The following is a 13133-nucleotide window of genomic DNA, read 5'->3' on the forward strand; positions in this document are numbered from 1 at the left end:
CTCTCTCTCTCTCTCTGCATACACAAACTTCACAGTTATTTTAGGAGTATATCTCCCTCGCCGCCTCTCTCTCTCTCTCTCCATACACAAACTTCACAGTTATTTTAGGAGTATATCTCCCTCGCCGCCTGGGCTTCGGCTTCTCCCTCTCTCTATATATATATACATACGCAAATTATTGAATTTGTTAGGGTTTAGTTTCAACTAACGATTTTGAATCAATGTCGGAGCTTACAGAGGACTTGCTTCTCGATGTGCTGTCAAGGTTACCCGTAATCAGTCTTCTGCGATTCAGATGCGTCTCAAAATCATGGAAGACTACAATTGATAGCTCGTACTTCATCAAATTGCATCTGAATAAATCAATAAAGGACGTCAATTCTCACAAGATTTTGGCTATCGGTAGAGATCCTAGTGCTGTGAATGATGTCATATTCTGTATCGTAAAATTTGATTCTGGATTTGAATTTGAAGGCGTTCAAAGGATCCAGTCTCCTATAGAGAAATTTAAAGAGACGGTGAGATTTATAGGCAGTTGTAGATTTTTGATTTGTTTGAAATATACGTATAGAAAAATTATTTTGTGGAATCCTTCAGTACGTGAGCACAAGATATTGCCATACACTGATGTTGAGATTGAGGCCTCGCGTGGCAGGAAATACACACAATATAGATATAGTTTTGGATTCGGATATGACGACCTTATGGATGATCACAAGGTTGTGAGATTAGTATATGATTATCGAAATTGTGACTATGAAATTAAAGTTTATAGCCTGAAATTGAATATTTGGAAAAAGATTGAAAAGTTTCCGATCCTTATATCTTGGGTGAGTAGGCCTAGTTTTATCAATGGTTCAATGAACTGGCTTGTCTCCCAGACGAAACCAACTACTACTACCTTCAGTACCTTGTCACTTCTGGTCCTCTGTCTAAGAACCGAGGTGTGGCAATTAGTGCCATTGCCTGAATTGTTCGGTAAGTATAGAATGCCTAATTGGGAATATTGTCACTTCTGTTCGGATTTGACTCATTGGATGGTCGGCCATTGTTACTCCCCAGGTCATGGATTATGGAAGATATTGGAACATTTGAAGACTGAACTTTCGACTAAGTTAAGGTCGCTACATTCTGATACTGTTTTCAGTGAAATATATCGGCACCGTAACTGGATACCTTTGCAGGACAAATTACTTTCTGAATCAATAGAAATATGTCGTTGGGGGACGTTTTGCTGGGTTGACAACCTTTTTCGACTCACGAGTAGCTAGTCATTCAGTCGGAGTTCGATGTAATTTTTCAAGCAAGTTTTTTATTTGGTCGATAACTTTTTCTTTGGTTGCATTATGTTTCATCCCTTGGCTTATTTTAGAAATTTTCTTCGTCAACTATACAAATTGTTTATGAACATTATCAAATTATGTCACGCTGCAATTGTTGGGCTATACCCGAGGGGAGCCCATCCAAAAATTCTCGACAGCCCTGGGCAATCCAGGGCCGAAGAGGGGGTTTGGAAATAGTTTTCAATCAGCAATAGACGCGCCTCGGTTAGAACCTCACTAGCTGCGTCATTGCCCCAAGCGCAAAGATGTTTAAAAATGCTCATATCCCTCCTCCTTTATGATCGACGTCTATCTTACGCTTTTAATAGGAATCCGATATGGGACAAAACAAGCGGTCCTCCATTAAGCAAATATTTTTATAATTTATTTATTTATTCCTTTGAGTTTCAGATTTAACGATTAATTTTCTGTTAACATCTGATCTACATAATCTATGAAATTGTGTTCTTACTCTTATTTGAATGCATTTTTATTTTTATTTTTGTTTTATTTTAGTCAACTTTATGAATCAATATAAGATGAGTCGTACATCAAGCAACCTAAATAGGTAACACAGGAAAAATACCTAGCAAATCAAAAGGTACAATTCAACATGCAGAGAAGCAAGCAGGAACAAATTCCAAACAAATCGAATGATAATAATTCATTCTTTCATTTTCATGATCAACAGACCTTATTTTTGTCGTATAATTTGTCCAAAGAACAAAGAAAACTATCTCGTCTCCTTAAAACTCTCACAACGACGTGCTCACATACAAAACCTGGTGTCAAGGACCGTAGCTTTACTTAGCCCCTTGATACTATTGCAGCCACAGTTTGCCCAACTTCGGTCGCACATTGTAAATATTACTTCAAGTTTGAATTGTAATTTTCTTTTCATTCTAATAGTTATTTCAGTTGTAAAATAGCTCTGATGTTAGTAAACGTTTAGTATAATTTCTCTTTTTTAAACATCTACTCCTGTCAATTAGGTTTTTGTTCCAAATGCTATTATAGGGGGGTATTAGTCATTCAAAAAATTTTCAAGCTCACTGGTATCCGCCCCCTACACCAGCAATTGTAATTTGCTGCTTTCGTCAATTGTAATGTTCAGTTTTCATCGATCAATGTTCAATTTACTTTTAATATATTCAAATTCTCTATTGTAAACTTTCTACAAAATTGTAACCAAATTTTCTTTCGTCCCGACGCGATCGAGAAAATGCAGAAAGTAGTCTAGCGGAACAGACTACTGCCGCACGGTGTCCCTTTCGGTGCCAAGAAGAAAGGCACCCCGTGAAAGTTAGTATCAGAGCTGCGGCTCACGACCCTCGATAAGAAAGCTCTAGATCCAATTACATCTCACACCACTGAAGTGGGAGAACCTCAAAAGAAGAGTACTACTAAACAGCTCATGGATGCGCTTGATGAGACAACTACTAGGTTGTGCCATGCCTTGGACGGTCTTAAGGAAAAAATCGAGATGGCAGAATCCGAGATTCGTGGATTACACATCCAACTGGATGAAAGCAAAAGGGCTTGTGCAACAATAACTGAAGCTGTTGCAATCATTCCTGATCTGCAGGATGAAATGGAATCGTTGAGAGCTCAATTGCAGGTACTCCAACGTGCAATGGGCAATGGACAAGCTCCCACACCTGAGTATGCTCCTAGACTCAAAATTCCTGAATCGTGTACCTACGGAGGGATACATGATGCAAAAGAAGTCGAGTATCAGGCTCAACAGGCACTTCGAGACCTGAAACACACAAGCTCTATCAGGGAGTATGTGAAATCCTTTTCAGGGCATATGCTGAATATTCGAGATATGTCGGAAAAGGATAAGCTCTTCACCTTTATGGAAGGGTTGAAATCGTGGACACGCACGAAACTTCAAAAACAAAAAGTTACTGATTTGAGCACGGCCATGGGAGCCGCCGAATGCTTGAGCGACTACCAAATGGAATCTAGAAAAGATCGACCTTCAGAGAGTAATCAAGCAATTGGAGGTGGTAACAGACCTTACAGACCCAGCTCGAACCCAAATGGGGGAGGGCGTTACTCTAAGAATAAAGAAGGAGCCTATCAAAGCACCCGTGGCTTTCAGGGAAACTATCATAATAGCCGCCAAGGAAATTTTAATGGCAGCAACAGTAACAACTGGAACAAAGAAAAAGCAACAGAGGGCCGAATTGATGCCACCCCCAAATTGAAGTACTTTTTATGCGAAGGACCTCATCGGGTGTCGGAGTGTCCTCAGAAGCGGATGGTAAATGCATATTGTCAGCTAGCAAGTGGCGGGTCAAGTTCAAAGCAAGAGGCCCGCAGGCTAATGGTCATAGTGAGACCGACTCCGAAGATGATGATGACGTAGTTGGGGCATTTTCACATCAGTGCAACACACTGTCGCATCGGGTTGCTGAAAAGGATGATGTCCCATTGAAAGAGGCAAAGATGAATGAAGCGAAGGCTCGAATTTGTAGGGCCAAAGGCTTAATGTACATTGATGTAAAAATCAACGAGAAGCCAATCAGGGCTATGGTGGATACTGGTACTATCCACAACTACCTTGCATGTACTGAAGTAGAGCGACTCAGACTTGTTCTGGAAAAGGGTAGTGGAAAAGTTAAAGCAATCAACTCCGCTGCTCAACCAATAGCTGGAGTGGCGAAATCGGTGTTGATCAAAGCAGGTCCTTTCGAGGGAAGGACAAATTTATTTGCAGTTTAGATCGATGATTTCGAGTTTATTCTGGGATTGAAATTTCTTCAAGATACTAAGACAGCAGTGTTGTCATATTTTGATTCGTTAATGATGATGGTTAATAAGCCGTGTGTCATCCCTACATAGGTTGGGAGGATGGGCGAGAAGAGTATCTCAGCCATGCAATTTAGTAAGGGTTTTAAGAGAAATGAACCTTCTTTTTTGTGCACTCTTCGATTAGAGGAGATCGAAGAGGTGAATGGTCCTATTTCAAAACCCGTTAAAAGGCTTATTCAGGAATTTGAGGATATCATGCCAGACGAATTACCAAAGAAATTACCACCAAGAAAGACGATTGATCATGAGATTGAACTTATTCCAGACGCCAAACCTCCCGCCAGGGCACCATACCGTATGTCTCAGCCTGAGCTTGAAGAGCTTAAAAAGCAATTGGGAGAAATGTTGGAGAGTGGAATCATTATGCCTGCGAAGTCGCCATATGGAGCTCCTGTATTATTTTAGAAAAATGCCAATGGTTCTCTTAGAATGTGTTGTTACTATCGAGCTTTGAACAAGATTACTGTAAAGAATAGCTATCCTATCCCACTGGTTGCGGATTGCTTCAATCGATTGGCTCGGGCGAAGTATTACACAAAAATTAATCTTAGGTTCGGAACTGGCAAGTTCAGATCAAGGAGGGAGACGAAACAAAGATTACGGTGGTAACCAGATATGGAGCCTTTGAATTTAAAGTGATGTCTTTGTTTTAACAAACGCTCCAGCAACATTTTGTAGTATGATGAATCAGGTACTTCATGGGTTCTTAGATGATTTTGTCGTGGTGTACTTGGACGACATAGTAATCTACAACGAGACATTGGAGGAATATGTCCAACATGTGAGGCAAGTTTTTAATCGGCTACGGGAGAATGAACTCTATGTCAAGTCGTCTAAATGCTCATTTGCTCAGACATCTATTAGTTTCTTAGGTCACATTATTGAACAAGGTAAAATCCGCATGGATTCGAAGAAGGTTACAGCCATCAAAGATTGGCAACCACCAAAAACCATACATGATGTACGTTCATTTCTTGGGTTATGCAATTACTATCGAAGAATTGTAAAAGGTTACTCAGAAATTACACTGCCACTTACCGAATTGACAAAGAAGGATAAGGATAAGGATTGGGATTGGTCATCCCAATGCCAAACTGCTTTTGAAAGGTTGAAGAAATCCATGTGGACGAACCCGATTTTAGCCTTACCGGATATGACTAAACTATTTGAAGTATATACAGATGCTTCAGATTTTGTACTTGGTAGAGTCCTCATGCAAGAAGGACATCCGGTAATGGTCCAATGTACTTTGGCGTCAATGCTGGAGATCTGGTAATGGTTAAGCTTCCCAACAGAAATGTTTACAAACCAACAAGAGGGAAGGACTCAAGATTGACACCAAAGTACATTGGACCATTACCTTTCATGAAGAGGATTGGAAGAGTTGCATACAGAGTTGAACTTCCTTCATGGTGTAAAATCCACAAGGTCCTTCATGTTAGTGTGTTGAAGTCATACTTTGAGGATAAGGAGGATGCATCTAGAAATGAGCCAAAGCGACTTGTGTTTGAACTGAAGAAAGCTGGAAAGAAAGTTGCTGAAACTATGCTTGACCATCGAATCACTCGAGCTTCTAGAAAAGATCATCAGGAGTACTTGGTCAAATGGATTGGATGCAGCAGCGAGGAGAATACTTGGGAAAGAGAAAAAGATCTCGGAGCCGTCAAACCATTAATTGAAGCATATCATACATTGATGGCATCGAGGATGTCGTCAAAACAAATGGGGGAGAATGTCAAGGACCGCAGCTTTACTTAGCTCCTTAGCACTATCGCAACCGTAGTTTACCCAACTTCGACCGCGCATTGTAAATATTACTTCAAGTTTGAATTGTAATTTTCTTTTCATTGTAATAGTTATTTCAGTTGTAAAATAGCTCTGATATTAGTAAACGTTTAGTATGATTCCTCGTCTTTTAAATGTCTACTCCTGTCACTTAGGTTTTTGTTTCGAATGCTATTATAGGGGGTATTAGTCATTCAAAAATCTTTCAAGCTCACTGGTGTCCGCCCCCTGCACCAGCAATTGTAATTTTCTACTTTCGTCAATTGTAATGTTTAGTTTTCATCAATTAATGTTCAATTTACTTTCAATGTATTCAAATTCTCTATTATAAGCTTTCTACAAAATTGTAATCAAATTTTATTTCGTCCCGACGGGACCGAGAAAAGGCGGAAGGTTGTCTAGCAAAACAAACTACTGCCTCACGGTGTCCCTTTCTATGCCAAGAAGAAAGGCACCCCTTGAAACCTAGCCTCTCCTCAATAAGTTATGTCATATATAGACAAACAATGAACACGGAATATAGTTTGTGTATAACATAAGGACGAAACATCTTATCCCTAAATCAGGAACCTCCTGTTAGTTCAGGCTTAACTTCCGTTGTTGGAAAAGAAGATTATCGACCATCACCAATGATGTCGTTGGGCCAAAAGCATGATCCTGAGTTCTTGTAAACTTTTTGAGCCTACTTGCGGTCCTGTTAATTCAGCCAGCATAAGGAGGATCAGTGAACGCCCATCCAAAAACTTGCTCGTATTGAATTGTTGCGTTATCCCAAGATGACTCTCTCTCCATTCCTCATTTCATCAATCCTTCTGAAGAAGAATATTTGTGCACTGTGTAAGTCTCGATGGCTAATTTTAGCGCCTGCAAACATTCATAAGCAGTGATTTTGCAAGAAATCAGTTAATCTAACCATGCAAGATTATTCCATAAATGAGTAAGTGACGACTAATAGATCTATCAGCTCATAGAAACCAAAAGGCACATTGCACTTTTAGATTAATAAAACTATCATCTATAAGGGCTCTAGGGAAGATGGCTCAATTATGTAGATGAATGAACATATTGAGATGCAGTAATTTAAAGGAATTATCTCAACCATAGGTCCACAACTTATCATCACTTGACGTACAATTTACTGAGGCCATGTATTATTACTCGTTTTACGAAACTTCGCATTGAGAATCTATTCAAAATGGGAAATGAAGAAACAAAACAGCTGCAAGAATCTGAACTATCACACCAGCCAGGCCTTTACAAGCCCAACATCCATAGATTAAATCTTCAATGTTCATCCCTATTTTAACTATTTTCTCTTTATCCACCAGGTTTGGTATAATTGGAGAAAATCTAGAGAATTATGTAGCCCAACCAATCAGACAATTTAGAGCATGTTTGGAAGTGTTCATAAATAATAATGAGTTGTGGATCCTATGGAATGTGTGGATAAAAGTATGACCAGCTTAAATTATAATTTAAGCTTTGCCAAAAAAATGCACTTAGCTTGCATTTTTGTCATTTCAATAAATATTTGTTACACATGGAGCTAAGCAATGTAAGCTCATGTTATCAATCCATGTCATTATTTAACAAGATAATGAATGATGAGAAAACTTACTATGAGGAAATTCTCGCTTAAGAGAGGAGAAAAGATCCACCTATTCGGCAGTGCAAGATATCAGAACTAGCTCGTGAAAAATGTTATTTCAATTGAATGGGCATGAGCATTGAAATAATTAGAATGACAGAAACATAATGGTCGTCTCTAGAGGGGTAAAAAATTTGAATTTGTCCTTTCATAATATCAGTGAACATTTAAAACCATGTTAAGAGCCTATGAGCACAAGAATTAGAAATTTTAAAATGAGAACTACCCCATCTTTTATGCTTCAGAGGCGGAGTCACGAGGAGGGGCAATCGCCCTGGCAATATTTTTGAAATTTTCCTAAAAATTTTCATTAAATATATAAACACCATATTAAATTTCAAAAATTGAGTATGTTGACAATATAAACACCATATTAGAAATTAGAAGTTCGACTTTGTGGTTGCAAACAATGTGGGTTCGATTCCCAACACCCATACTATTAATTTTCCCCCTTTTTTGTGAAAAATCTGCATAGCTAGTCTTAAATTTTAATATCTATGACGAATACATCCTCAACCTTTAACATCATACTTTTCAGTCCCCAACCTCAAGTACTATTTGCAAAGTCGTGTCATTTTTACATAACTATACATCAATTTCTTCTTTTTGGCTTGCCCCTCAAACTCAAAATTTTGGCTTTGCCACTGTGCTTAAGTTGCCTCATTTTATACCATAGATTAAGTCAAAATTCACATCACAAAACTTTAAGATAATTCCCAACGCCACATTAGAGTTTCAGGCTACATTGTTAACTTATACTTCATTGAATCGATGCCACACTGATCATATCGGGTAATAATGATCTAGTTATGGAGATCAAGAATGCAACTAGACAGAGGAGAATGTTATGAGTTTATTAATCAATGGATAAAACTCCATGGTACAATGCCATCAGCTTCTCAAGGTTTAGCAATGGATGCATGTCAACACTGTAAATTATCAGCAAGAAATGATCAAGGAACGACTCAAACTCTGTACCTTCATCACTCTGTTCCCCAGCATAAGGATTGAAATTTTTTACGGTGTCATGATCCATAGTAAACCATGTGTTAGTACATTATTGTATGTATTCGAGAACATACTCCAGATCTAGTTAAGTGAACTCACTCTAAGTCCCCCGGTATTGTGAACAACAGGAATGGTGCCATATCTCATTGCATACAACTGGTTTAGATGGCATGGCTCAAATCGTGTAGGCGTTGCTAATATGTCACAGCTGCATAATTATTTGCATCATTAATCCATTGTTGAAAAAATATAACTGGAACAATTGAACTCCAGGGTTTATTTCTTTGGTTACCCTGCTGTTATCCTATGAGAAACGGGAACGTTAAACCCAACCTAACCCTGAAATTTTTCTTTGTAGACCGGTTCCAAGTGTCCCATCCAGTCTTCATATTGTTTCTCCCCAGATCCAATCTGTTGAATATTTGTTCAAAATCAATGGAATGATAATGGACTAATTGTTGGGCTCAATTGTGGAATTGGTAGAATCAAAAGAAATTGAAAAATGAAAATTTTGACTTTTTTGCCTATGCTTATGCGTACACGAGATGTGTTTTGGCAAAATCAGAATTAAATTTTACTTCTACTATGTGTACGCACGGTTTATACTATGCGTACGCATAGTGTTAAGAAATAGTCATTGGCTAATTTTTCAATTTGAAATTTGGGAGCCGTTTTGGATTAAAAATTGCCACTTTTCATCTTGTTTTGGCACCATTTCGTGATGTATTGATTGAGGCCTATAAATAGGTGATGAATGATCAATACAAATACATTACAAACAAAAGAAATATCTTGAAATTCATATATTGTTCCACAATTAATCAAATCCCTGTTATAACTCATATTCATTTTTTCTTTATTGTGTTCATCAAGTTTTGGCGGAAAATTTCTCTTACTTTATTATTTTCTGCATAAAATCCTTCAAACCATTTGCCATAACACCCTTAAGCATTTCATTTCATACAGAGAGGGGACAAATATAGTTTGAGGACAACGATCTCGTGTTTAAGCCTAAAATTCATTCTTGACGTATTTCGTGATTTCTATTCATTTTGTTTCTATAATTTTGTTGTTGTTTCTCCTCCAACCCCTTATTTTCCAACAATCTCAAACTATATTTTGCGATGGAGAATGATACAACTATGGCAATCATCAAACTCATGAATCAAGATCTGGTTAGATTGGATAGTTTTGACGGGACTAACTTCACGCGGTGGCAAGACAAGTTGAAATTCCTCCTGACGGCGTTGAAGATTTTTTATATACTTGATCCAGATTTGGCTCCTTTGCTGGAACCAACGAATGAAGAATCCGAAGCAATCAAGACCGAGAGACAAAAATGCCAAGAAGATGAATTGATTTGTCGTGGCCACATCTTGAATGCATTGTCAGATCGTTTGTATGATCTATACACCAATACAACTTCAGCGAAAGAAATTTGGGAAACATTGGAAAGTAAGTACAAGGCGGAAGAAGAATGTACAAAGAAATTTTTGATTTCTAAGTATTTTGATTTTAAATTCTTAGAAAATACCCCTCTTCTTCCTCAAGTACATGAGTTGCAAGTGACTGTCAACAAATTAAAGACGGTGAAAATTGATATACCGGAGACCTTTCAAGTTGAGACTATAATTGCCAAACTTCCTAGAGCTTGGAAAGGATACCGGAAGATGATCATGCATAGTTCCGAAGATTATTCTTTAGAACAATTGCAAAAGCATCTTCGAATCGAAGAGGAGTCGAGAATACGTGATAAAACTGAAAATTCTCATGAGGGCTATTCTAAAGCAAATGCTGTGGACAAAATAGAACCGCCGGCAAAATCCAACAAAAGGAAGCCTTCTAGGAACTTTAACAAGTCCAAGAAGAAGGCAAAAGGAGGTTGTTTTGTGTGTGGAAAATCTGGTCACTATGCCAAAGATTGTAGGCACCAAAAACAAAACAACTTCGAGGCCAAAGTGAATTCCATCCAAGATGACAAAATTGTGACCACCATAAGTGAAGTAAACGCAATCAAAGGAAATGTTCTCGAGTGGTGGTATGATACTTATGCTATGGTATATGTATCATATGATAAATATTTGTTCAAAACTTATCAAGAAGTGGATGGAGAACAAGAGATTCAAATGGGTAACGAGATGCGGTCTAAGGTGTTTGGAAAAGGAAGTATAGACATTATTTTCACTTCTGGGAAAATCGTTACTATAACTAATGTACTACATGTTCCGGATATAAATAGGAACCTAGTTAGTGGCAATCTCTTGGAAAAACCAGGCATCAAATGTGTTTATGAGTCCGGTAAATTTGTACTATCCCTTAATGGGAAATTTGTTGGAAAAGGCTATTCGTGTGAAGGAATTGACAAATTATGTACCGTTGACAATGAAATGAATAAAAGTAATTTTGCTTATGTTGTGAGTTTATTTTCATTATGGCATGCTAGATTAGGTCATGTTGGTAGAAATACAATGAAACGCATGAAAAAATATGATTTGATCTCATGTGATGAAAATGATAAATATAAATGCAAAACATGTATAGAATCTAAAATGATTAAAAAATCATATCAAAGTATTAAGAGAACCTCTAGTATTTTAGAATTAATTCATACTGATATATGTGAACTTAATGGTATGTTAACTAGAGGTGGAAATAAATATTTCATAACTTTTATAGATAACTTTTCTAGTTATACATATGTTTATTTGATAAAGCATAAAAGTGAAGTTTTTGGCATGTTTAAGACATACAAGAATGATGTTGAAATTTATCTGAGAACGAAAATTAAAATTTTAAGAAAGTGATAGAGGTGGTGAATACTTTTTCAATTATTTTAATTTGTTTTGTGAACAATATGGAATTATTCATCAATGTTCTGCACCTAGGACACCCGAACAAAACGGCTTGACTAAAAGAAAAAATAGAACATTTGTAGAAATGATAAATGCCATGCTTATTCATGCTAAGTTATCATTTAACTTGTGGGGTAAAACTTTATTAAGTGCATGTAGAATACTTAATAGGATTCCTTCAAACTATATTAATGTTTCTCCTTATGAATTGTGGAAAGGAAGAAAATCGAACATTGGATACTTCAAAGTGTGGGGGTGTCTTGCCTATTGCAAGAACACGAATCCTAAGAGGACCAAATTGGGTCCAAGAGGCATTAAATGTGCATTTGTTGGATATGAAAACAATATCAAATCTTATAGATTACTAAATTTGGAGTCCAATGTGATTATCGAATCCAACGATGTCCAACGATGTGGAGTTCTTTGAGGATTCGTTATCTTCGGATAATGAATTGAGGGAAAATCTTGAAAATATCTCTAACTCAAGTGGAACACATGATGAAATATCTTCTAAGGATGTTGATGAATCTAGTGAACCACGAAGAAGCAAGAGAATTCGAGTTGAGAAGTCTTTGGGATCGAATGAAATCGATTCTCAACTTATCTCCTTTTACTTAGTAGAGGGAAATGAGTTGAATGTTGTGAGAACAATTCCTTTTGTTCTATAAGTAGAAATCGACCCTAAGACTTATAAAGAAGCTATGGCTTCCCGTAATAGCATATTTTGGAAAGATGCAATTAAGGACGAAATGAATTCGATAATGTCCAATAATACTTGGGAACTTGTTGATTTACCATCGGGATCCAAGCCTATTGGATGCAAATGGGTATTTAGGAGAAAATACAATGTTGATGGATTCTTAAATACCTTCAAGGCTAGATTAGTAGCCAAAGGATATCGACAAAAGGAAGGAATCGACTATTTTGATACTTATGCACTGATAGCTAGAATAACATCGATTAGGATATTATTCGCTTTGTCTTCAATATATGACTTGCATGTTCATCAAATTAATGTCAAGATGGAATTTGTAAACGGAGATCTCGATGAGGAGGTCTATATGGAACAACCCGAAGGGTTTGCCCTACCTGGAAATGAACATAAAGTGTGTAAGTTGGTGAAATCTTTATATGGTCTGAAGCAAGCACCAAAGAAATGGCATGAGAAGTTTGACTTAGCAATAATATCATTCGAGTTTAAACATAATAGCATTGATAAATGTTTATATTCTAAAGTTTGTGATGATTATGTGACATTTATATGTTGTATGTTGACGACATGCTGATTATGAGTAATCACATGGACGGAATAGAAAAAACAAAGAGGTTTCTTTCTTCCACATTCAAGATGAAAGATCTTGGACAAGTGGATACCATTTTAGGTATCAAAGTCACAAAGACTAGTGGGGGTTACTATCTAAGTCAATCACATTATATTGAGAATGTGATAAATAAGTTCAAACATTTGAACATAAAGGAATGTAGTACCCCGATTGATCTAAGTTCAAAACTAATAAATAATGATGGAAGGGCGATTGCTCAATTGGAATATGCAAGTGCTATATGGAGTCTTATGTATGCTATTCAATGCACAAGACCGGATATAGCTTATGTAATAAGTAAACTTAGTAGGTTTACTAGCAATCTGAGTAATGATCATTGGAAGGCTATTGTGAGAGTTCTTGGATTCTTAAAGAA

At 37.1% G+C, this 13133-nt stretch overlaps 1 protein-coding gene across 1 annotated transcript; it reads left to right on the top strand.

The window, feature by feature from the left end:
• The first annotated feature begins 201 nt into the window (after window positions 1–201).
• Window positions 202–1370, top strand: LOC111402928 (F-box/kelch-repeat protein At3g23880-like). Its single transcript, XM_023031250.1, has one exon. It carries the CDS (start codon window positions 222–224, stop codon window positions 1269–1271), a length of 1050 nt encoding a protein of 349 aa, XP_022887018.1. The 5' UTR covers window positions 202–221; the 3' UTR covers window positions 1272–1370.
• Window positions 1371–13133: the final 11763 nt, after the last annotated feature.

Source organism: Olea europaea, chromosome 11 (genome assembly GCF_002742605.1).
Source record: "Olea europaea var. sylvestris chromosome 11, O_europaea_v1, whole genome shotgun sequence".
NCBI classification, from domain to species: Eukaryota; Viridiplantae; Streptophyta; class Magnoliopsida; order Lamiales; family Oleaceae; genus Olea; species Olea europaea.